The sequence below is a fragment of the Podarcis pityusensis genome (genome assembly GCF_964106645.2).
Source record: "Podarcis pityusensis genome assembly, chromosome: 18".
In the NCBI taxonomy this organism is placed as follows: domain Eukaryota; kingdom Metazoa; phylum Chordata; class Lepidosauria; order Squamata; family Lacertidae; genus Podarcis; species Podarcis pityusensis.
The window spans coordinates 1,250,885-1,276,454 of record NC_138043.1 but is presented as its reverse complement, the minus strand read 5'-3'; the positions used below and the strand labels follow the sequence as shown (position 1 = coordinate 1,276,454).

The 25,570-nt window shown below is 50.0% G+C and overlaps 1 protein-coding gene across 2 annotated transcripts in view; it reads right to left on the bottom strand.

Moving 5' to 3' along the window:
• Nucleotides 1–4,482: 4,482 nt before the first annotated feature.
• PALM (paralemmin) overlaps nt 4,483–25,570 on the bottom strand; it is a 50,619-nt gene continuing 29,531 nt past the window's right edge. The window contains exons 3-9 of one of the 2 annotated variants that reach the window (XM_080989111.1): nt 21,677–21,757; nt 21,281–21,411; nt 19,163–19,280; nt 18,200–18,221; nt 17,000–17,062; nt 10,967–11,098; nt 4,483–9,746 (exon numbers count right to left, since the gene is read on the bottom strand). In XM_080989111.1, the coding sequence (XP_080845237.1) occupies nt 9,181–9,746; nt 10,967–11,098; nt 17,000–17,062; nt 18,200–18,221; nt 19,163–19,280; nt 21,281–21,411; nt 21,677–21,757 (1,113 nt within the window). In that variant the 3' untranslated portion in view covers nt 4,483–9,180. The remainder of the gene's footprint in view (nt 9,747–10,966; nt 11,099–16,999; nt 17,063–18,199; nt 18,222–19,162; nt 19,281–21,280; nt 21,412–21,676; nt 21,758–25,570) is intronic. The other variant, XM_080989112.1, reaches the window with a different exon arrangement.

Here is a 25,570-nt window from a genome sequence, read left to right as displayed (position 1 = left end):
AAAGGCCACATATTGTTGAATTAGCCAGAGGCCACTTTTTAAAAAAAGTCTACCTCGCAGTTCTGTGGCGAAGCTAAAAGGAGCCAGATGTACACAGTTTTGGGGGCTGGGATTATGATTTTGGGATTAAATATCCCCCCCCCCGCCTTACCTGCACCTTTGGAAGTCTAGCGTCGTACAAAGAAACCGCTGCAGGGGGAGTTTATCTAAGCATCCTTGCTCCGGAACAGTGAGGCAGACTTGGGCCTTGGAAGGAGCTTCGGAAAACAGGAGAAGCCGCCGAGATTGGGAGCCAAACCGGGGAGGAAGAGGAAGCCGAGAGCGGCTGGGAGTACACCTGAACAGGTAGAAGCTACCTTGTCCACCAACGCTCAGCCAACCCTCCGGGGTAAGAGGCGGTCTGCGAGGAGGAAGAGATCAGCGGCGGGCTTGGAATGTGAGTTAAAAGCAACCAGGAGTGTCTGCTTTCAGCGCTGCTAAAATCTGAGGGTGTGGAGCGTCCTTCTCAAGAGAGCGAAAGGGACAAGGACTTTGTCATATTGTGACATTTCAATGTGTCGTGGGGGTGTGTGTGGGTGTGTGTGGAATTGCAGACAGCTTCCCCCCACCCTGTTCGATTACATCTGTCATTGTCGTCTTCTTTTTCTTCTTCTTCAAGAATTTTCTGAAATTTTAACGCGTACAAATTTTTGTTATCTATCGGACACACCGGGGTCCCTCTCCCGAGGGCCTTCTGGCGGTTCCCTCCCTGCGAGAAGTGAGGTTGCAGGGAACCAGATGGAGGGCCTTCTCAGTGGTGGCGCCCTCCCATCAGATGTCAAGGAAATAAGCAACTCTCTGACTTTTAGAAGACATCTGAAGGCAGCCCTGTTTAGGGAAGCTTTCAACGTTTGAAGTTTTATTCTGTTTTCATATATACTGGCAGCCACCCAAAGCAGCTGATGGGAAAATCAGAGAGCCAGTATGGTTTAGGGGTTAGAATGACTTACTGGGAACTGAGAGATCCGGGTTCAAATCTCCCCTTGGCCCTGAAGCTCACTGGCTGTGACTTTGGGCCAGTTGCTGCCTCTCCGCCTGACCTAGTGAGGTTACAGGGAACTGGGCAGAGGGCCTTCTCGGTGGTGGCACCCTCCCATCAGATGTCAAGGAAATAAGCAACTCTCTGACTTTTAGAAGACATCTGAAGGCAGCTCTGTTCAGGGAAGCTTTTAATGTTTGATGTTTTGTTGTGTTTTTAATATTCTATTGGGAGCCACCAGAGTGGCTGGGGAAACCCAGCCAGATGGGTGGGGTATAACTAAGTTGTTGCTGTTGTTGTTGTTGTTGCAACAGCTTCCCCAACTGTGGGTTTATCAGCTCCCCTGAATGTGTCCATTCTCAGAAGGAAAGGGTCAAGCCTTTCCCTTGCCTCTTTGCACCAGGAGCAAAGCAGAGTTGGGCCATCCGCAGTGGGGATCAGGACAGACCTGGCCGCTGGGTGAAGCAGGGGTGCAGCAGGCAGACTCCTTTCGCAGGTGGGGCGGATTTAATTCCCCCCGAGCACATCCTTCCAAGACTCACCTCCGGGATCGCTGGCCTGGTTTAATCCCTTGACCCTTTTCCGAAGGGATCCTGCGGTTTCCGACAGCTTGGCTTCATTTTTGGGAGGCCGGCCGCGCCGCTCTGGCGTTTTCTGGGATTTACTGGGAACAAAGGCCCCAAACCCTGGGAGCTAAGCATAAGCTGACTGGAGTGTGTGGGTGTGTGCAATCCAGGACATTGTTGGGAACCTCAAACAAAAGGAGGGGGGCTCATGGGGGGCTGACCGGGCAAAATGCAGAAACCGGAATATTGCTGACCAGTGTGATTTCGGAGCACCCATGGGTGGGGTGGTCAGGAGCCTCATGCTCTACCGACTGAGCTACCGGCCCGGCTTTGTGGTTTTTCTCCCCCCAGATATACAAAACTGGCAGTGATCTACCCAGTTGTTGAACCTTTTTTGGGGGGAGAGACCCAAAGTTATTGACCTGTTGGACATGCCTGGTACACCGTATTTTTCGCTCTATAAGACACACCAGACCACGAGACGCACCTAGTTTTTGGAGGAGGAAAACAAGGAAAAAAATATTCTGAATCTCAGAAGCCAGAACAGCAAGAGGGATCGCGGTGAAAGCAGCAATCCCTCTTGCTGTTCTGGCTTCTGGGATAGCTGCGCAGCCTGCATTCGCTCCATAAGACGCACACACATTTCCCCTTACTTTTTAGGAGGGAAAAAGTGAGTCTTATAGAGCAAAAAATACGATAATTTGATGCCCTCTCCCCCCAGCTCTGACAAGCGAACGATAACGAGACTTGTGTTTTGCTTCGTGTCGATCTGCATTCAGGAAGCTTAGAGAACAGTTGGAGATAATTGAGCAGAGAGGCTGAGTACTGCTGCCCTTTTCTTTGATGGGGTCCCTGCTTCAGGCCAGTGGCTTAACCGGCAAGGTTCCTTGCCTGCGTTTCTGCTTGCAAGCGGGGAAAGTTGTAGTGCATTGAGTTAAAGCTCCACGCGTCCTGCAAATTGAACCTTCACCTTGGAGTTCGGTGCAGTTTACTCTCGGGGATTGGAGATCTGATAAATTGTGTGTGACGTTGACCCTATCCAATGTGGGCAAGAGAAGACTCCCTGGAAAAGACCCTGATGTTGGGAAAGATGGAGGGCGCAAGGAGAAGGGGACGACGGAGGACGAGATGGTGGGACAGTGTTGTCAAAGCTACCAGCATGAGTTTGACCAAACTGCGGGAGGTGGTGGAAGACAGGAGGGCCTGGCGTGCTCTGGTCCAGGGGGTCACAAAGAGTGGGACACCACTAAATGACTAAACAACAACAAGGGGGCATGGCTAGGAACCTTCCTTAGGTGTGTGGCTGTCCACTCCTAGAGACAGCGACTGTGGACTCCCCTTGGGGACATGGCTATGAATCCGTGCATTTCGGAATACCGTATTTTTCGCTCCATAAGACGCCCTTTTTTCTTCTTAAAAAGTAAGGGGAAATGTCTGTGCGTCTTATGGAGCGAATGCGTGGTCCCTGGAGCTGAATTGCCCAGGGGCAAAAAGCAGATCATGCTCCTTTTTTTTGAAAGAGGGAAATGGATGTTGAAACGAAGTCGCTGATTGTTTGCCGATCGGGGAGAGAGATAAGGGATGCTAGAGATAAAGGAGGCTGCCTGGGAGGGGGTAGGTAAAGACAGGAAACTTGCAAAGGGGGGAAACAGGAAGACTAAAGCAATGAGGAGAGAAATTAGAAGAAAAGGAGGAGCAAAAAACTGCTCCAGCTAAGGAAAAGACACTAAGGCAAACAAGAGGGAAGGGGGTGTTGAAAGGAAGCAGCTGATCGGTGGGATCGGAAGAGAGATAAGGGACGTTAGCGGAGGCTGCCTGGGAGGGGGGAGGTAAAGGCCCATGGATCCTCAGGATTTTTGCATTGGGTCACCCCAAATTCACCATCAGATCACATGTCTGTGGCCACAGCATGAACCACAAAAATCATACATCCACTGTTTCGTTCAGAATATTTTTTTTCTTGTTTTCCTCCACTAAAAACTAGGTGTGTCTTAGGGAGCGAAAAATACGGCGTATCCCTTTCTACTGCTGCTTGCTAGCAAACTGCGAAACTGCAAACTCAGGGGCGCGAATCCGTCCTTCCGACCTGTGGCAAAGGATGAGGCGTGTTGGCTAGCCATCAAGCCAACTTCACTGTAGACATTGGTCTCAGATGTGGCCCTCCGGCCCTCTCGATCCGGCCCTCGGAACTGTCCCCAGGCCACGCCCCTCTGTAGCCACACCCCCTCCTCAGGCCACACCCCTCGCCAGCCCTGCCTTGTGTGTTCCTTGAGTTCCTGGCTACAATGCACCCTCAAATCCTTGCTTGGGGCTGGAGGGAGGATAGCAAAGGTGTGTATGTAGCAAATTAGCCCAACTCCGCAAAGGCAAGATTGACTGACATGTGTTGCCCCGCCTACTTTCCCTGTGGCCCCACCCACTGCTAATATGTGGCCCTCCAGGAGCTGTCTGTGGCCCCTCAAGTCCCCTCCCAGACATACTATACCCAGAATTCCCTGGGAAAGAAGGATTGGCTGTTAAGCCACCCTGGGAACTCTAGTTCTCTGAGGGGGTCAAGAGCCTCTTAGCTGCAGTTCCCAGGGTTCTTTGGGGGAAGCAAGGAGCCTTCGCAGCAGAGAACTCTGGGAAGCCTAGTTCTGCAAGGGGAACAGGGAGCCTCCCAGGAACCTATAGTTCCCAGGATTCTTCAGGGAAGCGATGAGCCTTCGCAGCAGAGAACTCTGGGAACTGTAGTTCTGAAAAGGAAAATAGTGAGCCTCCCCACAAACTATAGGTCCCAGGATCTTTGGCGGGGAAGCCACGGCTGTTTAAAGCGGGTATTGCGCCAGCGCGTCAAACACACAGGTGTGGGAATTGCCAGTCGTTCAGACGGGCAAAGAGAGAGATCCACAGATCTGGTTTCGTCCCCCCAGATGATTCACACCTTTATTATTATTATTTTGCTCTGCTCAGGCATTATTACAAACCAACCGGCAGGGAAACAGCGGCGAGGTTGGTGGCAGGGAGAGGCGGGACGTCGAAACAGCTGGTGGTGGGTGGTCGATAAAGCTGCGGAGAAACGAGGGAAGGGCAAGCCGAGGGGGCCAGATCTGCGACAGAGGACCGGGGGCACGAAGGAGGGCTTGTGGGGTGGAGTGGGGACCCCCACATCTTACACGCTAGATGAGACAGAGGAGCGAGAGAAGGGGGCGGACGCACCAGACGTGACATCTCCGGAGAACCTGATGGTAAGGTAAAGGGACCCCTGACCATTAGGTCCAGTCGTGGACGACTCTGGGGTTGCGGCGCTCATCTCGCTTTACTGGCCAAGGGAGCTGGCGTACAGCTTCCGGGTCATGTGGCCAGCAGGACTAAGCCGCTTCTGGCGAACCAGAGCAGCGCACGGAAACGCCGTTTACCTTCCCGCCGGAGCGGTACCTATTTATCTACTTGCACTTTGACATGCTTTCGAACTGCTAGTTTGGCAGGAGCAGGGACCGAGCAACGGGAGCTCACCCCGTCGTGGGGATTCGAACCGCCGACCTACTGATCGGCAAGTCCTAGGCTCTGTGGTTTAACCCACAGCACCACCCGCGTCCCGCGTTTGATGGTACCCTCACTCAAATTTGTGCTGCTTGACTGTTCCCTCCCGTGGTCTTCAAATAAATCCAGGTTCTCGCCACATATATTTCTGTGAATCGCGGCCATGTGGCTGTTTGGGTGGCACCGAGGACAGGAGAATAGGCTGGCTGGCCAGTGGCATGGAGAGACATCCAGCTGCCCTGGTCTCCTCCCTGATAAGGGTGGCTAAGGGCGGGGGACAGCGGGGACGATGCCCCACGTCCAGCAAGGACACGGCGGCGTTAAATGTCCGGCGCCTGTTTGAGAAGGCAGGAGAGCAGTTCCTATCTGGTCTCCTCCACCTGCTCCAGCCCTAAAAGCCAGGCTTGGGGAGGGCAAACGTTCTAAGAGGGGGTCAACTTCCTGGTCAGGACAACGGAATTTGGGGTCCCAGGCCAAAAACAACCCAGAAAAATAAAGCCCATTGGATCAGACATTTGGGGAGGTCTTGGCACCCACCTCCCCAATGCTGTTTCGGAATTTTTTTTGTGGGGTGTCAAATTCTCCCCTTCTGCCCCCCATTCTTCAGCTCCCCATAACGAAATGGGGGAATGTGTGGGCCTGCTCACCTCTGCCTGGTGGATCCAAACTCCATTGACCCAAGGCATAGCTGTCAACGTTTCCCTTTTCTTGCGAGGAATCCTATTCTGAATAAGGGGATTTCCCTTAAAAAAGGGAAAACTTGACAAGGGATCCCAAGGGATTCCCGGAATCTGCTCAATTCCCTCTCTCTACACTCTTCAAAGCGCAGTCCTCGACTCCCCGACTTCCCAGCATCTCCTACCATCCACCGATTTATTCTTTGATCGCGCAGTAAATGCAACAATCCCACACCGGTTTATAAGCTTGGCGTTGTCCTAACTTCTGAGCGCAATCTTGCAAGCATCTTAGGGCCCAATTAGTTATCTCGGCTCAACTTTTCCTCCTCAATATTTTCAATCAGCACTGGTTTTGGGGGAACCTCCTTTGCTCTCACCAGCCTCCCCACCCCCAAAAAACTGGCTTGGTCTGTGGAAATTTGAGAGGCAACCCCTGTCAAGACAACATCGTCTTCCAACCCTAGAGAGGGGGGAACGGAAGGGAGAGACACTGCCCCACTTCCTGTTCCCATTTTGGAGCCGCCATGTTGGAAACAGTGATATAACAGATGTGAGGAGTTGTGTGCCTAGATGGACCTACATCCCCTCCAGCCTTTCTCCGGTGAAAATAGGGAGGTCCTATTTCATAATAAAAATGATGTTGATGATGATGATTTTATCATTTATACCCCACCCTTCTGACTCCGGGCAGCTTCCAACATATTAAAAAAATAATAAAACATAGAACATCGGATGTCCCTATTTTCAGGGGAGAAACGTTGGAGGGGATGGAATAGGACGTCCCTATTTCCAGGGGAGAAACGTTGGAGGGAATAGAATAGGATGTCCCTATTTTCAGGGTAGAAACGTTGGAGGGGATGGAATAGGACGTCCCTATTTCCACATGAGAAACGTTGGAGGGGATGGAATAGGACGTCCCTATTTTCACAGGAGAAACGTTGGAGGGGATGGAATAGGACCTCCCTATTTTCACCGGAGAAAGGCTGGAGGGGATGGAATAGGACGTCCCTATTTTCAGGGGAGAAACGTTGGGGGACATGAGATGAGCAGGTTGGGGATCCCTCAAGGCACTTCCTTATGCCAGCGTGGACCAAGTGGGTCAACAGAGGGTGGCCTTCCACGCATCACAAAGGGGGCACAGAAAGGAGACGCGGGTTGGGATGAACTTTGCAGATGCAAATTCAGGAACAGCTGCTAGCGCTTAATACGTCTCTGCATAGCTGGGGAGGCAGAAGCGGACTTGGGCACAGCGGCCACTGCTGGCCATTGGGACAGGTGGCTGCGGGAGGCTGGGAGCCTTCCAGTAGGTTGTGCCAGGGCTTGTGACGGGCAGAAGAGCAGGAAGAGGCAGCTGATGGACAGAGTAAGCAATTGACTGACGAGGGGAAACACTGGTCCAAACACATATACAGCGACCGACGTAAATCTGGTACAAATTTGCCCGGTGTGCACCTTTCAGAGAACCCAGCAACACCCCTGTTAGGCGGGCCGCTCCGTGATTGCGAAGAGGGTGGTTGATCACCCCGTAGGGACCAGGAGGTTGAGCTGTAGCTGCCTGCGTAAAAGCACCCCAGGTCTCAGTTTTTGTGGCTGGGGAGGGCAGGAACCCTGTTCTGTAGGCCCGTGAAACCCAAGCGACACGCCCTAAGCCCTGGCTGCTTTGGCACTTCGAATTTGGCAAGGGGGGCGGGTGGGCAGTGGAAAGACAAGCCCCTTGGACCAGCAAAAGTTTGCAGTAGACTCCGCTTCCCATCAGCCTCAGAGGTGGCTGGCACGCCCAATGGTCAGAGGCGCCAGGAATCTCCAGAAGCCCACCTCCCTAATCTAAATCCTTTCTGCCCCTGCTCCTCAGTCAGCTCACCTGCTCTGTCCACACCTGTCCGGCTTCCCCAGCCTAGCTAGAGCTGCCCGGCTGCCTCGCCCCCTTGTCTGAGCCTTCTGCAGCCATGCTAATCATTGGGACGGATCAGGCCCTCCCAGCTGGCTCTCTCGGCTTCGCTTGCCGGCCCTCACCTAAGCGAGTAAGTATCTTTTGCCAGCGGTAGTCGCCAGGACAATTTGGATCTGCGAGGCGGGAGGATGTCAGCAGGTGGCGCCAGAGGAGCCAACTCACAGGATCATAGAGTTGGAAATGACCCCACAGGGTCCTCTCGCCCAAACCCCACCCACAAAATAGAGGAATCTCAGCTAAAGCATTCGTGGCAGGTGGCCACCCGACCTCCTAGTTTCTCAACAAGGGGCAACACTGAGAATGAGAGGGAATTAGCAGTCAGGGTCACCACCTGAGGGTCTGGTTGCAGTGAGAGAAGGTTGGCTGAGGACCCACCAAACGTGGCAGGTCGGTGCCCCCGTTTTGCTCGAACCAACCAGCCTCTCCTGTATTTTCCTCCCGACCGGGTTTCGGTTTGGAACCGCTGGTCAGTCCTACAGTTTTTACAAGCCGGAGAGGTAACCGTCGAAGAATTAAGGAGGGAAAATGAAGCCACGTCAACACCGACGGTCTCAGAGCTGTCAAGGTCCGACCATCGCAATCTCCCCAAAACTTCTTCCGGGACTCGCACGACGCTTTCCCACGAAGCCGCGGAGAATGGGATTGTCTCGCCGACGGAGCAGATCGCCAAGCCCAGTGTCCGGACGTTTGCTCTCGGACCACAGCCGATTCCCGTCACCCTGGTCTCCCACCCACCCCAAACACCGCCTTTTTAAACGTCAGCAGGGCAGGGTATGTGTGCGCAAAACTAGGTTTTACCAAGCCGGATTCTTTCGTTGGCACGAGAAACCTGGCCAGTGACGTTCTCGGAGATCCCAGGAAGCGATCTTCGAACGCCGGCGGATTTGCAAAGGTCCCCAGAAGCGCAAGAACGAAGAGTCTCCTTAATCGATGTTAAATTTCCTTCTCCGGAAGGAAAGTCCGTTGGCGGAAATCGTGCCCGTTCGTTCCGAAGCGGCGGAAATACCGAAACGCACCCGATTCCCTTTCTTTCATATTCGGTTGAGCGTGAGTCCAAGAAACTTTGGCCACAGCGGTTTAAGGTTTCCCGATTGATTCTGCTTCGGAGCAAGGGAGCGGCGGGGAGAGGACAACAGCGTCTAATAAATATATTTCGCATCTGTTCAGCTTACGAAAAAGCGAACCGAGATGAAACGGGATGTAGCAGGGCCATCGCTGGGCGTCAGACACCAGCCGCCGCCACCAACTCTTGCATTATAATATTTCCCCAGTCACTTAAAGGGAACAGAAAAACAAAACCTCTGGGAGCGGCGGGAACTGCATGTCTTGTTAATTAAAAATTAAAAAAAACCAACCACAATAAACCTAGGAGTTTGTGGAAGAGGTGGGGGAGAGGGAGGGGAGAGAAGGCAGTCCTGATTGGCTGTAGAGTCGAGGGGGGGCGTCTTACATCACCGAACAACATTTGCAGCGCTGTTTCTTGGCGTCGAGATCTTGCTCTGCGTCTTTGGGGTCGGTGCTGTTGGCTGCTGGCGGCTCCCCAGCTTGATTCTCCACCTTCTGGGGGACGGACGTGGCCACCGCGCTGCCGTTCGGAGGGGCGTGATCCTTCCCTGTCGCCGATGCTGCCTTGTTTTCGGCGTCCTCAATCACCACCAGCTCCGCCCGGATGGTGCCCTCGAGACCCAGGACCTTCTTGGTCTCGTCCTCATCCTCCACGTTCTGGTAGCCCATGAAGATCATGGTGACCGGCTTTTCCTCGCTGGGTTCGGGGCCTTGGCTGGCCGGCATCAACTTTGGAGTTTCCACCGGCTTCGCCTGCACGCCAGTGATCTCCTTCCTCGGGGTCGCCTTCTGGCTCGGCGGGTTGCTGCGGGGCTCCTTGGCCGCCTCCGAAGCTTCGCTCAGGGTCACCTCGTCGGCCTTGTGGATGAGCTCGTCCACCTCGGAGGAGCTGAGCTGCTGCAAGCCGTTCTCCAGCGCCCCGTCTTCGACGCGGACCGCATGCACCACTGCAAGAAAAGAGACAGAGAGAAAAAGCCTTGAGCCCCGACCTGGAACCATGCTCAGTGGTTAAGAGTGTTTCATCGGTGGGCAGAACGACTCATGTTCAGTCCCTGCCCACGGACTGTCTGGCCAGAGCGGTGCATGCTCTGGTCATCTCTCGCTTGGACTACTGCCATGCGCTCTCCGTGGGGCTGCCTTTGAAGGTGACCCAGAAACTGCAACTAATCCAGAATGTGGCCGCTGGACTGGGGGCTGGGAGTGGAGACCATATAACACCGGTCTTGAAAGACCTACATTGGCTCCCAGGACATTTCCAAGCACAATTCAAAGGATGGTGCTGACCTTGAAAGCCCTAAACAGCCCAGAATCCCTGAAGGAGTGTCTCCACCCCGGACACCGGGGTCCCTGTCCAAGGGCCTTCTGGCGGTTCCCTCCCTGCGAGAAGCGAGGTTACAGGGAACCAGGCAGAGGGCCTTCTCGGTGGTGGCGCCCGCCTCGTGGAACGCCCTCCCACCAGATGTCAAGGAGATAAACAAACAACTACTTGACCTTTAGATAACATCTGAAGGCAGCCCTGTTTAGGGAAGCTTCTAATATTTGATGAATCGTTGTATTTTCATATTCTGCTGGAAGCCGCCCAGCATGGCTGGGGAGACCCAGCCAGATGGGCGGGGTATAAATATCATTATTATTATTATTGCCTCTGCAAGGACCATCAGAAGTTGCGATCTTTCCGTCACTTACCTTGGAGTAAACCCATTGACTTCTCTGGAATCAAAAGAACCGTAGAATCGCAGATTGGCAGGGACACCCAGCGGTCATCTAGACCAACCCCCTTTGCAATGCAATACACTGACAATAATACATTGACAAGCTCCAACTCCCAGCGGCCAGCATGGCCAATGGTCACAGACGATGGGAGCCGGAGCCTTGCAACATCCAGAGGCTCACAGTATCCCCATTTCTGCGTTACTTCCTGCGTTACGCAGCGCCCCGTGGCATGATAGGAGCAGACATCTGCTCAAGCTAGGGGAACCTATTTATTTCATTTCATTTCAAATAGTTTCTACGCTGCGTTGCATTTCGGGGTTGGAAGGGAGGCCCCTCTCCGTGGCTTGCAGCCGAACGTAAAACATCAAATTAAGATTTGTGAGTTTGCAGAGATGGCAAAAACGACGACCTCCCAGGCACCGTTTTCCGGACCCTGCCCTCCGCTGGCGCGTACCTTTCATCTCGTCCTCGTACACCTTGACCCCCTGAACTGAGCGGTCTTTGGGCAGCCTGGTGGTGCTGGACAGGACCTTGGTCTCGCCCGTCAGTTTGTCCTTCTCCACCGTGATCTCCACAGAGTACATAGCTGGGGGGCAAACAGGAGAGTGAAGCCCTGCCGCCCCACCACAGCTCCCGGGGCCCCGACTCCCACTGGAAAGCAAGGCGTGCGTCGCACGAGCAAGGCGTGAGGCCGCGAAGCGGGTGCAGAGGGGGCAAGCTCCAAAGTGCAAGGGGTGCGGTTAGAAAGCGGTGCGCAGGGTCCGTCCGTCCCCGTAAGGAGAAAGGGAGCCTCTTGTCTACAGTGCCGAGCGCAGCCTGCAAAAAGCAGCCCTTCCCTGCTTCGTGTTAATTCCCATTGGCGCCCGTGGGGCTTCATCTGTTGGACTGCACCTAGTGAGGAAGTGTATATATATATATATATATATAGTAAAGGTAAAGGGACCCCTGACCATTAGGTCCAGTCGTGGCCGACTCTGGGGTTGCGGCGCTCATCTCGCTTTATTGGCCGAGGGAGCCGGCTTACGGCTTCCGGGTCATGTGGCCAGCAGGACTAAGCCGCTTCTGGCGAACCAGAGCAGCGCACGGAAACGCCGTTTACCTTCCCGCCGGAGCAGTACCTATTTATCTACTTGCACTTTGAGATGCTTTCGAACTGCTAGGTTGGCAGGAGCAGGGACCGAGCAACAGGAGCTCACCCCGTCATTGCGGGGATTCGAACCGCCGACCTACTGATCGGCAAGTCCTAGGCTCAGTGGTTTAACCCACAGCGCCACCCACGTCCATATATATATATATACACACACACATACAGCAGTACCTTGGTTCCCAAACGCCGAAACCCCGGAAGCGGGTGTTCCGGTTTCCGAACGTTTTTCGGAAGCTGAACGTCCGGTGCGGCTGTCGGCGTTTGTTTCCGGTGTACCTGATCCAATCAGAAGCCACTGAATTTTGTGCAAGCTGTATTAATTTTCATAATGAAGGACTTGGATTAAAGAAGAAGAAGAAGCCGCGCCTTGGTTTTTGAACATTTTGGAAGTCAAATGGACTTCCGGAACGGATTACGTTTGGCAGAGATTTACAGAAGATTGGAAGAATTATACAAATTATTTGAACTGTAATCAACAAATTACGCGAGTAGGACTACAAGAAGTTTTGTAAGGAGAACTCTATGAAATATTGCAAAGAAGAGAAAGAAGAGAGATATTAGTTACACTATTTAAAGGTAACAGTGAAAGTAAGAAATGTAAATTAAGTGATAAGGTTGGGAAATTTTCAGATGTGATTGAAGACTGGAAGAAATTTAAAGACTATTTGAATAAATATTGTAACATTAAAAAATTAGAAGCTACCTGAAAGTACCATATAGGCCTAGGTTTAAATTAGGAGCTAATTAAATAAACGAGATTTAGAATGTGAAGAAAAGTTAAGAAATTTGACTATAATTGGAATATTGTTTTTGGAATAATGATGTTGGAAAACTGCTACATTCAGTTACAAGAAAATTCAGACGGGAGGAAGTCAAGTAATATGTTTATGAGGTTGGAAGTCTAATTAATTAATTAACTTGTATTGCTTATGTTTTTGTTGTTACACTTTTTTATTTTTGTTTTCTTCGTGTGTGTGTTTTTGCTTCATTTATTTTATAATATGTGTTTTGTTTGTATGAAACTTAATAAACATTATTGTAAAAAAAAATGAAAAAGCTGGGCACCGACACATATGCCTGAATACTTGCTCCAAAACGTGCGACGCGAGGCCAGAACGTTACTTCTGTTCTCCGCCGTACCCGATCTTTACGGAGCAAATTGCATTTGCACCGAACGCGGTTATATAAATGACATTTCAGCCCGCGGCATGGAAACCTATCGAGTCGAGCCCCTTGCTGAAAGGGCTTATTTTATTTTATTTTATTTGGCGCGTGACAACTCTGCAGCGGTTAATGGGCAATGGCCCTCTTTGTGGAGGGGGGTCCAGCTGCCTTTAGGATGCTTCGACCTTGCAAAAGGTCTTCTCTGACCTTTGAAACCTCTGGCAATTCAGGAATGCAAGGCTGCTTCCCAGGCAGGAGGGAGGAACCAGTCAATTTCATTTCCTACCCGTTCATTAAAAAAAAAAGGAACGGGTAGGAAATGAAATTGGCAGAGACATCACCTTGCCAACAAAGGTCCGTATAGTTCAAGCTCTGGTTTCCCCAGTAGTGATATATGGAAGTGAGAGCTGGACCATCAAGAAGGCTGATCGCCGAAGAATGGATGCTTTTGAATTCTGGTGCTGGAGGAGACTCTGGAGAGTCCCATGGACTGCAAGAAGATCCAACCTCTCCATTCTGAAGGAAATCAGCCCTGAGTGCCCACTGGAAGGACAGATCCTGAAGCTGAGGCTCCAAGACTTTGGCCACCTCATGAGAAGAGAAGACTCCCTGGAAAAGACCCTGATGTGGGGAAAGATGGAGGGCACAAGGAGAAGGGGATGACGGAGGACAAGATGGTGGGACAGTGTTCTCGAAGCTACCAGCATGAGTTTGACCAAACTGGGGGAGGCAGTGGAAGACAGGAGGGCCTGGCGTGCTCTGGTCCAGGGGGTCACAAAGAGTTGGACACAACCAAACGACTAAACAACAACAACAACAACCCGTTCCTTTACCCCCAATCCCACCCCCCTGCCCATATTCAGAATGCCAGACCTCCAGGGCTGGCCTGAAGTTTCTGGGTTCGCCTGCCCCCCTCCAGCCGGCTAGTGAGGAACGTGAGGCTCAAGGTGGACCAGTAAATTTTCACTCCTCATCTTCATTTATATATTAAGAGGACGGCGAATGCAGCTTGCAAAATTCGCTCCGGTAGGAGCTGGCTGCAAATGATAGCCTAGACCTTCCAACACAGAGGTGTTCCCTCCAACGTTTCTCCCCTGAAAAAAGGGACGTCCTATTCCATCTCCTCCAACGTTTCTCCCCTGAAAAGAGGGACGTCCTATTCCATCCCCTCCAACGTTTCTCCCCTGAAAAAAGGGACGTCCTATTCCATCCCCTCCAACGTTTCTCCCCTGAAAATAGGGACGTCCTATTCCATCCCCTCCAACGTTTCTCCCCTGAAAATAGGGACGTCCTATTCCATCCCCTCCAACGTTTCTCCCCTGAAAATAGGGACGTCCTATTCCATCCCCTCCAACGTTTCTCCCCTGAAAATAGGGACGTCCTATTCCATCCCCTCCAACGTTTCTCCCCTGAAAATAGGGACGTCCTATTCCATCCCCTCCAACGTTTCTCCCCTGAAAAGAGGGACGTCCTATTCCATCCCCTCCAACGTTTCTCCCCTGAAAATAGGGACGTCCTATTCCATCCCCTCCAACGTTTCTCCCCTGAAAATAGGGACGTCCTATTCCATCCCCTCCAACGTTTCTCCCCTGAAAATAGGGACGTCCTATTCCATCCCCTCCAACGTTTCTCCCCTGAAAATAGGGACGTCCTATTCCATCCCCTCCAACGTTTCTCCCCTGAAAATAGGGACGTCCTATTCCATCCCCTCCAACGTTTCTCCCCTGGAAATAGGGACGTCCTATTCCATCCCCTCCAACGTTTCTTCCGTGAAAAAAAGATGTCTCCTCCAATACTTCTCCAGTGAAAATGGGCTTTATCCAACCTCAGCCCTACTACTCAGAGTAGACACCCAGCATGATGTACTTCGGCTCGTTCGTATAAATAGGCCTACTCTAGGTAGGGTACAACTCCCCGCCTTGAGTCAGTAAATTCTTGGTGAAATCCATTCTTCAACTCTTTTATCCATTCAAAACAAACAAAACCATTAAGTTCTGCAGTCGCAATTAAAGAACGCAGATCTATTCCTCCGAAGCTGCCAATTAAACCTCGGTGTTAGAATATCACCCAGCGCATTTCGTCTCCCGTAATGTCATTTCCTCTAACCTAGAATGCGTTAGCGCTTATCTAACTCTTCCCCCCTTCGATTCCCCTGCGAGGCTGAAATAACGCAAATTGATTTCATCTTGAGCTGTGGAGTTTGGTTTCTGCCGCCGGAGCGAAACGGATGCAAATCTGTTTGTTTAATTAATTCATTTTTAAGAACCCAATTATTTCCCGCAATTAGAACAAATGCAAATCTATTTATTCACAAAATTTTCCAATTAGATCCTGCGATTAGCTCTTCTCGGTATTGTTTGTTTATTTGGAGAGAGCGAGAGGAGGAATTGTGGACTGAATCTGGGGAGACCACGTTCCATTCTCCCCTTTGCCATGCCAAACGTCACCCCCCCAAACCCCCCCACAGCAACGGCAGTGAAGAAAAGCACTCTGCACTTTCTCAGAGGCACTGCTGCTCACACATTCGGTTCAAGCACAAAGGGAAGAGTTATGTTGCAAGATCTGTGCTGGGCGGAATGCGAACGGGAATTTTTAAGAACTGTAAGACGAGGGCAAATGAAGAACCTTTTTGGGGGGTTCAGGTGGTCCCCCCAAATTCAGCTGAAAATGCAACAGCCGGTTCAATTTGCTCAGCGCGAACAGCCGAAAAAGCCTGTAAAATTTGGATAACGGTCCTGATATGCCCCGAGGGTGGAATAATTTCGTATGCAACCGGAGGGGGAGAGAGAGAGATTTGCATAGGGGAAGTTTTTAATGTTTAATGTTTTATAATGGTTTCGCGTACGCTGGACGCTGCCCAAAGTGGACTGGGTACAAATAAAATAAAATTATATATATAGAAGGAGAGAGAGCACTAGCCTGGAATCAAGAAGGAGGGGGAAATTGACGCAGCAATTCTCAAGTGCAGGATTCAGTCTTGAGTTTAAGCATGGCGTTCTCTAACCCAGGGCCGGATTTAGGTTGGATGAGGCCCTCAGCTCCTGAAGGTAATGGGGCCCTTTATATGTCCAGCTGTCCTTTGTCCACAACACATTGCCACTGTTTTTTTGTGTTGAATATATGCTATATTGTCATTTACGGACCTCATAGGTATCTCAAGCCGTTTGCGCATGTTGCCCTGCAACCAGTCCATGCAGAATGTAGGCACCCTATATACAGAAAGGAGCAAACCAGGGATATTTACGGGAGCAGGCGAGCAGGCGTGGCCTATGACTTACCGTATTTTTCGCTCTATAGGTAAAGGGACCCCTGACCATTAGGTCCAGTCGTGGCCATTTACCTTCCCGCCGGAGTGGTACCTATTTATCTACTTGCACTTTGACGTGCTTTCGAACTGCTAGGTTGGCAGGATTTTCACTCTATAATATGCCCTTTTCCCCTCCTACAAAGTAAGGGGAAACGTGTGTGCATCTTATGTAGCGAATGCAGGCTGCGCAGCTATCGCTGAAGCCAGGAGAGAAAGAGAGATTGCTGTGCAGCGATCCCTCTTGCTTTTCATGCTTGTGGGATTCAAAATATTTTTTTCCTTGTTTTCCTCCTCCAAAAACTAGGTGCGTCTTATGGTCGGGTGCGTCATATAGAGCGAAAAATACGTTACATCACAGGAGCCTACATCACACAAAACACTGTTGCTGTATGTAGGTTTTATTTTATTTGTTTTTTATCTTATATTTTGGAAATGTACATCCAGTTGTTTTTTTCCTTTAAATCTTTTGGCGGCCCCCAAGAGAGTGTGGCCTTAAGTGAGAGCTTGTTTAGCTTATACGTAAATCCGACACTGGCATAGATAGATAGATAGATAGATAATATTTTGGAAATGTACATCCAGTGGAGCCCTAAGATAGAGCTTGTTTAGCTTATACGTAAATCCGGCCCCACTCTAACCCATCACCAATTAAGCCATGTGGGGTTTGCCCCCCAAAAAACACAGGGGTTTCCCCCGAGATAGTTAGGCCACCCCACCCCACTCCCGGCGAAAGCAGGCGAAAGCAGCATGCCGCTACAGTCAGGCAGAGGGGCTTGCCGTCGTCCCCCCGGCCGCCCCATTTTTTGGGGGAGCCAAGAGCTTAAAGGATTAGTGCGCCCGTAAGAGCAAGAGGCCACGATCCGACCTACCTGCCTTCATCATCCCACCGCCTTCCACCACTTTTAAAGGGCTGTTGGAGGCTCTGTTTTCCACTTGGGGGGCAAGGAGGAGAAGGGTGGGGAGGGAGTTAGAATCACAGAGCTGTCGTAAGGGACCTCTGAAGGTCATCCAGTCCAACCCCCCACAAGGCAGGGACTCGAACCCGCAACCTTGGCGTTACCAACCTAGCATCACAGCAGGACAATGCACTGCTCCCTGCTCTGATGTCATACAGAGGCGCCGCTTCTGCGCATGTGCGGGGTGTGGTTTATAATAAATAATAATAATAATAATAATAATTTTTTATTTATACCCTGCCCTCCACAGCCAAGACCGGGCTCAGGGCGCCTAACACCAAATATAAAATATAGTTGAAAAAAACAAAACAACTCCCCGCAATTGATTAAAATACGGCTTAAAATGCAGCCTCGTTTTACTGGCGGCCCATAAATCAAGACCGTAAGGAGAGGAGACGTCAAATATTCACCAGGGCCAGCTATCCCTGCTGGTCCTACACGGGCCAGCAAAAGGGCCGAGGGAAAATTTATATGCAGGATCCTATAGAAGGGGTTCCATTAAAAAAAATAAAAGGTTTAGCGCTTCTGCGCATGCATGCGCGGCAGCGAAGAAACCCAGAAAAATACTTCCGGGTTTGCTGCGTTCGCCTCCCCGGTACGTAAGGGGAGGTACGGCTGTTGCTCCTTTTTGAAATCCAACCGGGATTTAAAAACGGGGGTAGAGGACCTCCGCCCCAGTGGCCCTCTAAGGAAGTCACGGGTTCGAGTTCTGCCCTGCAGAGCAGGAGAAAAGAAGCACGTATGTACACTCTTCCATGGGACAGCCCTCGAGATATCAGAAGATGGCTCTCCTATCCCTCCTCTTTCCAAGGCTAAACATCCCCAGCTCCTTCGACCATTCCTCATCCGGCTCGGTTCCCAGAACCCTTGATCATCTTGTCCACTTTCCACCTTGTCAATATCCTTAAATTGTGGTGCCCAGAACCAGACACGGGATTCTAGCTGCGGTCTGACCAAGCCGGAATCGAGAGGGACTCTTGATCTGGACACTGGACTTTTGTGGATAGCACTGGACTTTTTTGCTGATGCAACACGCCGTTGGCTCACGTTCAGCTTGGAGGAAAATGTGGGATATAGATGCAAACAAAGAAAGAAACAAACAAAGGTACCTACCTTTGGCCGAGCCTAGAGGAGTCTGTGGAAAAAGAAAGCAGACATTAAGAGGAGGGGGAGAAAATATATTTAAATGGAGTATATCAAAGTTTAAAAACACGGGAGCCAGACCAGCACCATCTCCTGAATTTGAGGTGGCCTAGGTCACACAACCCTGAGGGGCAGGCCAGGCTGAGATTTTTTATATATAAATAGATTTATACCTGCCCCAGCCACTCTGGGCGGCTTCCAACACACATAGTTGTAGTAATAGTAGTAGTAGTAGTAGTTAAAACATCAAGCATTTATAGCAACAATCTGACTCAATATAAAAAGTCACAATAGACAGCTCATATCAAATAAAGCAATATTCAATAATCCATTAGGATCCCATAGTATACAGTGAAATTAAACATCAGCAAATAATAAGTTAAGCAGTTTACATCTATCTATCTATCTATCTATCTATCTATCTATCTATCTATCTATCATCTATCTATCTATCTATCTATCCACCTGCCCCAGCCACTCTGGGCAGCTTCCAACACTACTATTAATATTATTAATAGTAATACAGTGGTGCCCCGCAAGACGAATGCCTCGCAAGACGGAAAACCCGCTAGACGAAAGGGTTTTCCGTTTTTGAGTTGCTTCGCAGGACGAATTTCCCTATGGGCTTGCTTCGCAAGACGAAAATGTCTTGCGAGTCTTGAGATTTTTTTCCCGCTTTCCCCCCCCTTTATCTAAGCCGCTAAGCCTTTAATAGCCTTTTAGCAGCTAATCCGCTAAGCCTTTAAGCCTTTAATAGCCGCTAAACCGCTAATAGCGCTAATCCGTTAAGCCGCTAATAGGGTTGCTTCGCAAGACGAAAAAACTGCTAGACGAAGACACTCGCGGAACGGATTAATTCCGTCTTGTGAGGCACCACTGTAATAATAAATATATTCTCAGGCTGGGGGGGGGGAGAGAAGGACGGCTTCTTACCTTCGGTGTGCGGGGCCCCTTGTCCTCCTTGCCCCCCGCCCGTGTCTCCTCAGCCATGTTCTCTTTGGTGGACGACGCTGAGATCCCGTTTTCCAGTTGCTCCAGCTCCTTCTCCAGCCTGGAAGAGGGAAACGGCATTGGAAGGGAGTGGAGACCACATAACACAGGTCCTGAAAGACCTCCATTGGTTCCCAGGACGTTTCCGAGCACAATTCAAAGGGTTGGTGCTGACCTTGAAAACCCTAAATGGCCCAGTATCCCTGAAGGAGCGTCTCCACCCCGGACACCGGGGTCCCTCTCCCGAGGGCCTTCTGGCGGTTCCCTCCCTGCGAGAAGTGAAGCTACAGGGAACCAGGCAGAGGGCCTTCTCGGTGGTGGCGCCTGCCCTGTGGAACTCCCTCCCATCAGATGCCAAGGAAATAAACAACCATCTGACTTTTAGAAGACATCTGAAGGCAGCCCTGTATAGGGAAGCTTTTAATGTTTTATTCTAATTTTAATATTCTGTTGGGAGCTGCCCAGAGTGGCTGGGGAAACCCAGCCAGATGGGAGGGGTGTGAATATTATTATTATTTAATTCTATGACTCCACGAACATGCCTTTCCTCCAGACCGAAAAGCAACCTTTGCAGAGATCCGCTTCTGGCTGGGGCTACCGCCAGGTCCGTTTCATCCCCGTGCAAACTTTGAAAAGACTCAACAATGGGATTTTCTCGCCCGTGAGACCCGGAGGCAGGAACAGCTACCAGCTGTCTCTTAATTGGAAAGCAGAGATGGCTTTTGCATCCGCTGCCTGCCCGGATCCCTTTAGAGCAGGAGAAGGGAAGAGAGGGGCTCTGGAGGGAGGGGAATGAATGCTCATTCCTGGAAGAAGACGGTTTCCTCAGTTTGCATAACCCTCTCTAAACCTCTCCCTTTCTTTTGGCCTCCCCAAATGCGGACCGCGGTTCAGCCCTTGCCAAAGGGAGAGGTGCAGCCTGGAACAGAGACATCGAAGCCTTGCCAGTGACGCTCTGTTCTGGAGGAGAGGCAGTTTCCCCCAGAGGAGTCTGCCGTACGAAACACATCAATGCAGCGGCCGGCATATAATAATAATAATAATTTTTTATTTATACCCCGCCCTTCCCAGTTCAAAAACCGGGCTAAGGGCGGCTAACAAGAAATTTAAAACACTTAATTGTAAAAAGCAGCATAAGATACAGTATAAAAACATGAATAACAATAAAATTCGAAAATTGATTTAGGGGAAATAAGCTTTAGATAATCCCCAGGGCTAGCTGGCTGAATTGGTCCTACTTGGGCCAGCGAGGTGGTCAGGGGAGAATTAGCTGTGGGGTCTCAGAGCGGGTGATCTTCATAGAAGGGGAGGGAAGGGAAGGGAAATAAAAGATCAGGCTGAATTCAAATTGAAAGCCAGGCGGAATAGCTCTGTCTTACAGGCCCTGCGGAAGGAGGTTAAATCCTGCAGGGCCCTGGTCTCATGGGACAGAGCATTCCACCAGGTCGGAGCCACCACTGAAAAGGCCCTGGTAGAGGATAGTCTGACTTCCTTAGGACCCGGGACCTCTAAGCTATGGTTATTTATGGACCTTAAGGTCCTCTGCGGGGCAGACCAGGAGAGGCGGTTCCATAAATACGAGGGCCCTAAGCCACATATGTGAGTCTTGTATCTCCTGCAACTTCTAAAGGCAGCGAACGCATCTCTCTCTCTCTGCCTTCCCTTTGCTTTATAAACTGTGCAACGAACTCAGCAGGGTTCATCATCATCTGTCATCGAAATTATCCAACTCCCTGTTATAGGAATTTTAAGGTACCCAAGGGACGCAGGTGGCGCTGTGGGTTAAACCACAGAGCCTAGGACTTGCCGATCAGAAGGTTGGCGGTTCGAATCCCTGCAATGACGGGGTGAGCTCCCGTTGCTCGGTCCCTGCTCCTGCCAATCTAGCAGTTCGAAAGCACGTCAAAGTGCAAGCAGATAAATAGGTACCGCTCCAGCAGGAAGATAGACGGTGTTTCCGTGCGCTGCTCTGGTTCGCCAGAAGCGGCTTAGTCCTGCTGGCCACATGACCCGGAAGCTGTACGCTGGCTCCCTCGGCCAATAACACACCTGAGCCCTTACCTCTGGATGCTTTCTTCCAGCTCCTTGGCCTTCAAGTCGTCCTCCTGCATCTGCTTTTTCAAGGCGTCACCTTCCTCGGCCGTCGACGAAGGGGCTCCTTCCAGCAACCATCTTTCCCTCAAGGTCTTTGACTGGAGGCAACGAAGAGGCAAAGGGAAGAATCGTAGAGTCGTACAACTTGGAAGGGACCCCAAGGGGTCATCTGGGTTATTGTTGCTATTGTTGCTTTTTAAATTTATTTAAAGCATTATTTAGCATAACCTCAGTTGCCGAATGTCTCTGTATGACCTTAAGCAACTTCTGGCAAACAGTGAGTGCCTCCCCCCCCCCCCGATTTTTTGGGGAGCGGGTTCAGATCCTAATTCCTTCCAGCCACAGGCCAGCAGCTCTCCCTACCTTTAAGTGTTGCAACTGACGCCGGTCGTCTTCCAGCTGCCGCCTCTTGTTTTCGATCTCGGCTTGGCGCTTCCTCTTCTCCTGAAATCGCAGGGGGGAAGAGAAAAAGTTGAGTGGCAGCCCCAAAATTTGGGATACTAGACACAGATATAGCCAGAGAAAATCAGAAAAGATTCCTTTATGCGACAGGGGCTGCGAGAACACAAACTGCCCAAAACCAGGGGGGAAAGAAATAATACCGACAAAAATAAATAAATGAAAGAACGGCAAGACAATTTGACTATATTGAATTGGCCAGGCTGACAGAGGCAATTAGGGGCCAGTACAAGCAAAAATAATATATATATTATTTTTTTAAGTGGGGAAAACCTTAAAAAGCAGTGCCCTCAAATTAATACTTGGGCTTGTTTCGATTCACTTCTGGGAGATAATTTATGGTACTTAAATTAAAAATGGTAAGAAAAAGGGGGAAATAACGAACAAAGAAGGAGACAGTTTATCAAAAATGAAAAGAGAACCGTGTTGAGGATGAAGGAAGTCAATTGGAAGAAAATAACTGAAACACAGTGGGTAGGTGTGTATCTATCTATCATCTATCTATCCATCTATCATCTATCTATCTATCTATCATCTATCTATCTATCTATCTATCCATCCATCCATCTATCTATATTGTTCACTATCTGTTCTGTATAAGTTTTCGTACGTTACTATGGATTATTTATACAGTGATCTTATTCCCCTCTTGGCCATGAGATGGGGAAGGCGGTTACTTTTTCCTTATTATTATTATTATAAAAAAAAAGCTTTTATTTATGAATTTTTCAAACTACAACAGGATTTGCCCCTGCAATACAAAGCAGTTTGGGTATGTTATTTCCCCTGACGTACATGTGCTGTGCATATTTTTTTTTTTTTTTTGCAAACATCGGTCGGTTGCAGAACTGCGTCGCAAAATCCAAGCACGGCCGTATTTCATTTCTCTCTCTTTTTAATGCTTTATTGGTTTTGAAACTGTAGAACGGAAATACTCAATAGATGTTGAAGACAAAATAAAAATAAACAGCCATTCGTTCCTTCATTGATACTTCATCATTTTATAATTGAATTTAACGTGACCTCTGATCTTCGCATTGCGTTCCCGAATTGGATTCCGCACTTAGCTTTGTTTCCTCCATGTTGTTCGGCTTAACTTTAAATTTTATAAAGTTATCCGATTTATAAACGAGAAACTCAGTCGAAACCTGCCAGCCGATTGATATTTTGACATTCTTTTACACAGGCGTATTCCACCTATATATTTCGGTTCTCGTTTCGCTCCGGGAAACGCAAATTCGACGGGTTTGCCTTTGAAGACGAACTGGATCTGCGTTTCGCTTCTGCCAGGGACAGGGAACCTTTTCCAGCCCAAGAGTGAGGAAGCAGAGAGCTCAAAGAAGATACAGAAAAGCAATTCTCTCCGAAAAGGGACCTCTTTGGGCTCCTGCGGGCCTTCAGCCAGGCAAACCTCGAACAAGAATCTGTTGTTGTTTGCAACCGGGAGAGAAATTCCATCCCTCTCGGGGCTGCTCCATGCTCGATTTCCCTCTCGAAACGAGGGCAAGAATGTGTCGCAAACAAGGGATGCTTTTGTTGTCCTCCTCTCGGACAGCAGAGGCTCCCTGTCGCCCTAGTTAAATCAAAATCCCGCTGGGAAAACAGGAGGTGGAATACAAGCCCATTAATAATAATAATAATAATAATAATAATAATAATAATAATATAATAATAATTTATCACTTATGACCCGCCCATCAGGCTGAGTTTTCCCAGCCGCACTGGGCGGCTCCCAATCGGATATTAATAACAATACAGCATTAAAGATTAAAAGCTTCCCTAAACAGGGCTACTGCCAGATGTCTTCTAAAAGTCAGGTAGTTGTTTATTTCCTTGACATCTGATGGGAGGGTGCCACCACCGAGAAGGCCCTCTGCCTGGTTCCCTGTAACCTCGCTTCTCGCAGGGAGGGAACCGGCAGAAGGCCCTCAGGAGATGGACCCCAGTGTCCGGGCTGGACGATGGGGGTGGAGACGCTCCTTCAGGTCTACTGGGCCGTTTAGGGCTTTCAAGGTCAGCACCAACCCTTTGAATTGTGCTCGGAAACGTCCTGGGTGCCAATGTAGGTCTTTCAGGACCGGTGTTATGTGGTCTCCACTCCCAGTCCCCAGTCCAGCTGCCGCATTCTGGATTAGTTGTAGTTTCTGGGTCACCTTCAAAGGTAGCCCCACGGAGAGCGCATGGCAGTAGTCCAAGCAGGCGATAATCAGAGTCAGTCTCCGGGAACGCTCTCCCGCCAGATGTCAAGTGAATAAAGAATTTGTTTAAGCAACTCCTGTTTTAGGAGTGTTGGCATTAAAAGAATAAAAAGACTCGAAAGAGGCATCTAATTTGTGCATTTTCCCTAATCTGCGTATTTTTGTACACATTACTGCAGGGCTGGAAAAACTCCTTTGCAAAATTCGGAGAAGCGTGAATATCATAGCTCGGCTCCGTTCCAGTTTGTGCCGCGTTTCCAAAAGGAGAAATTAGTTAAATGCAAATGGAATCGCACCTCCCCAAATTTGCACTTCCAAAAGGGACCCCCCTGCTAATATTTCAACACCCAAAGAAGGTCTCTGTGGAGGAGAGTGTTTTTTCCACTGGCGTGCAAAAATGCAAAAAACCCACTCTCTGTTGCATTTCCGGAGGTGGCCGGGACAAGGGGAGTTAAACCCTGGAAATGTCTTCATTCCGGCCCCACATGGAAAAACCAGACAATATTCCTTTGGCGGCCAAGCCTGTTGCAAGCTCTTCCAAACGCATCGCCTGTCTGCCAAGCGATGATCCGTTTCTCTCTCTCCTTTTCGGAACAGCCTGCAAAGATCGCCTCCCTCCCTCTGAACTTTTTGCAGAGTGTTGCAGGAATTTATGTATAGGTTGGGGGGGGTTGCCCCTCCAGCAGATATCACGCACATGCAGCCCACTACCAAAACCAGCACAATCGCTTTTGTGACTTTTGTGATTTGTCCCCACAAAACACTTCATCGCAGTTTCTTCCTATCTATTCAAAGGGCCTTTGCTGCACGATACCAAATGTCAGAATTCACTGGTAAATGTTCCTATGTACTGGCTCACTGGGAAATTCATCTAGACATGTGAGCTCAGCTCCTCAGCAGCCCCTCTGCCTGAGTGATAATCCCTGACATCCTGATACCTGAGTGCCAGACAGGTAGCCATTCCAGAAAGAACAAACCCAGATGAAGACAAAAGGGTGAGATGAACTTGGCTGGGAAACAGGGAAATGTAAATATCTCTTTTGTTCCACTTGATGGGTGTTTGGTGGAGGGTGAGGGGAACCATGGGGCAGGGTCCAGGATGCTCAGATTGTGGCTACCAGACCTCCCCTTTCATGATGTAACCATGATGTATGAGTGATGTAGTTTGGGGGGGTGTAATGGGGATTAAAAAGGTAAAGGGACCCCTGACTGTTAGGTCCAGTCGTGACCAACTCTGGGGTTGCGGCGCTCATCTCGCTTTATTGGCCGAGGGAGCCGGCGTACAGCTTCCGGGTCATGTGGTCAGCAGGACTAAGCCGCTTCTGGCGAACCAGAGCAGCGCACAGAAACACCGTTTACCTTCCCGCCGGAGCGGGACCTATTTATCTACTTGCACTTTGACGTGCTTTCGAACTGCTAGGTTGGCAGGAGCAGGGACCGAGCAACGGGAGCTCACCCCGTCATTGCAGGGATTTGAACAGCCGACCTTCTGATCAGCAAGCTCTAGGCTCTGTGGTTTAACCCACAGCGCCACCCGTGTCCCTGTAATGGGGATTAGCAGCTAATAAAAGTTTGGGTTCTCTTTTGTTTGGGGCTTCCA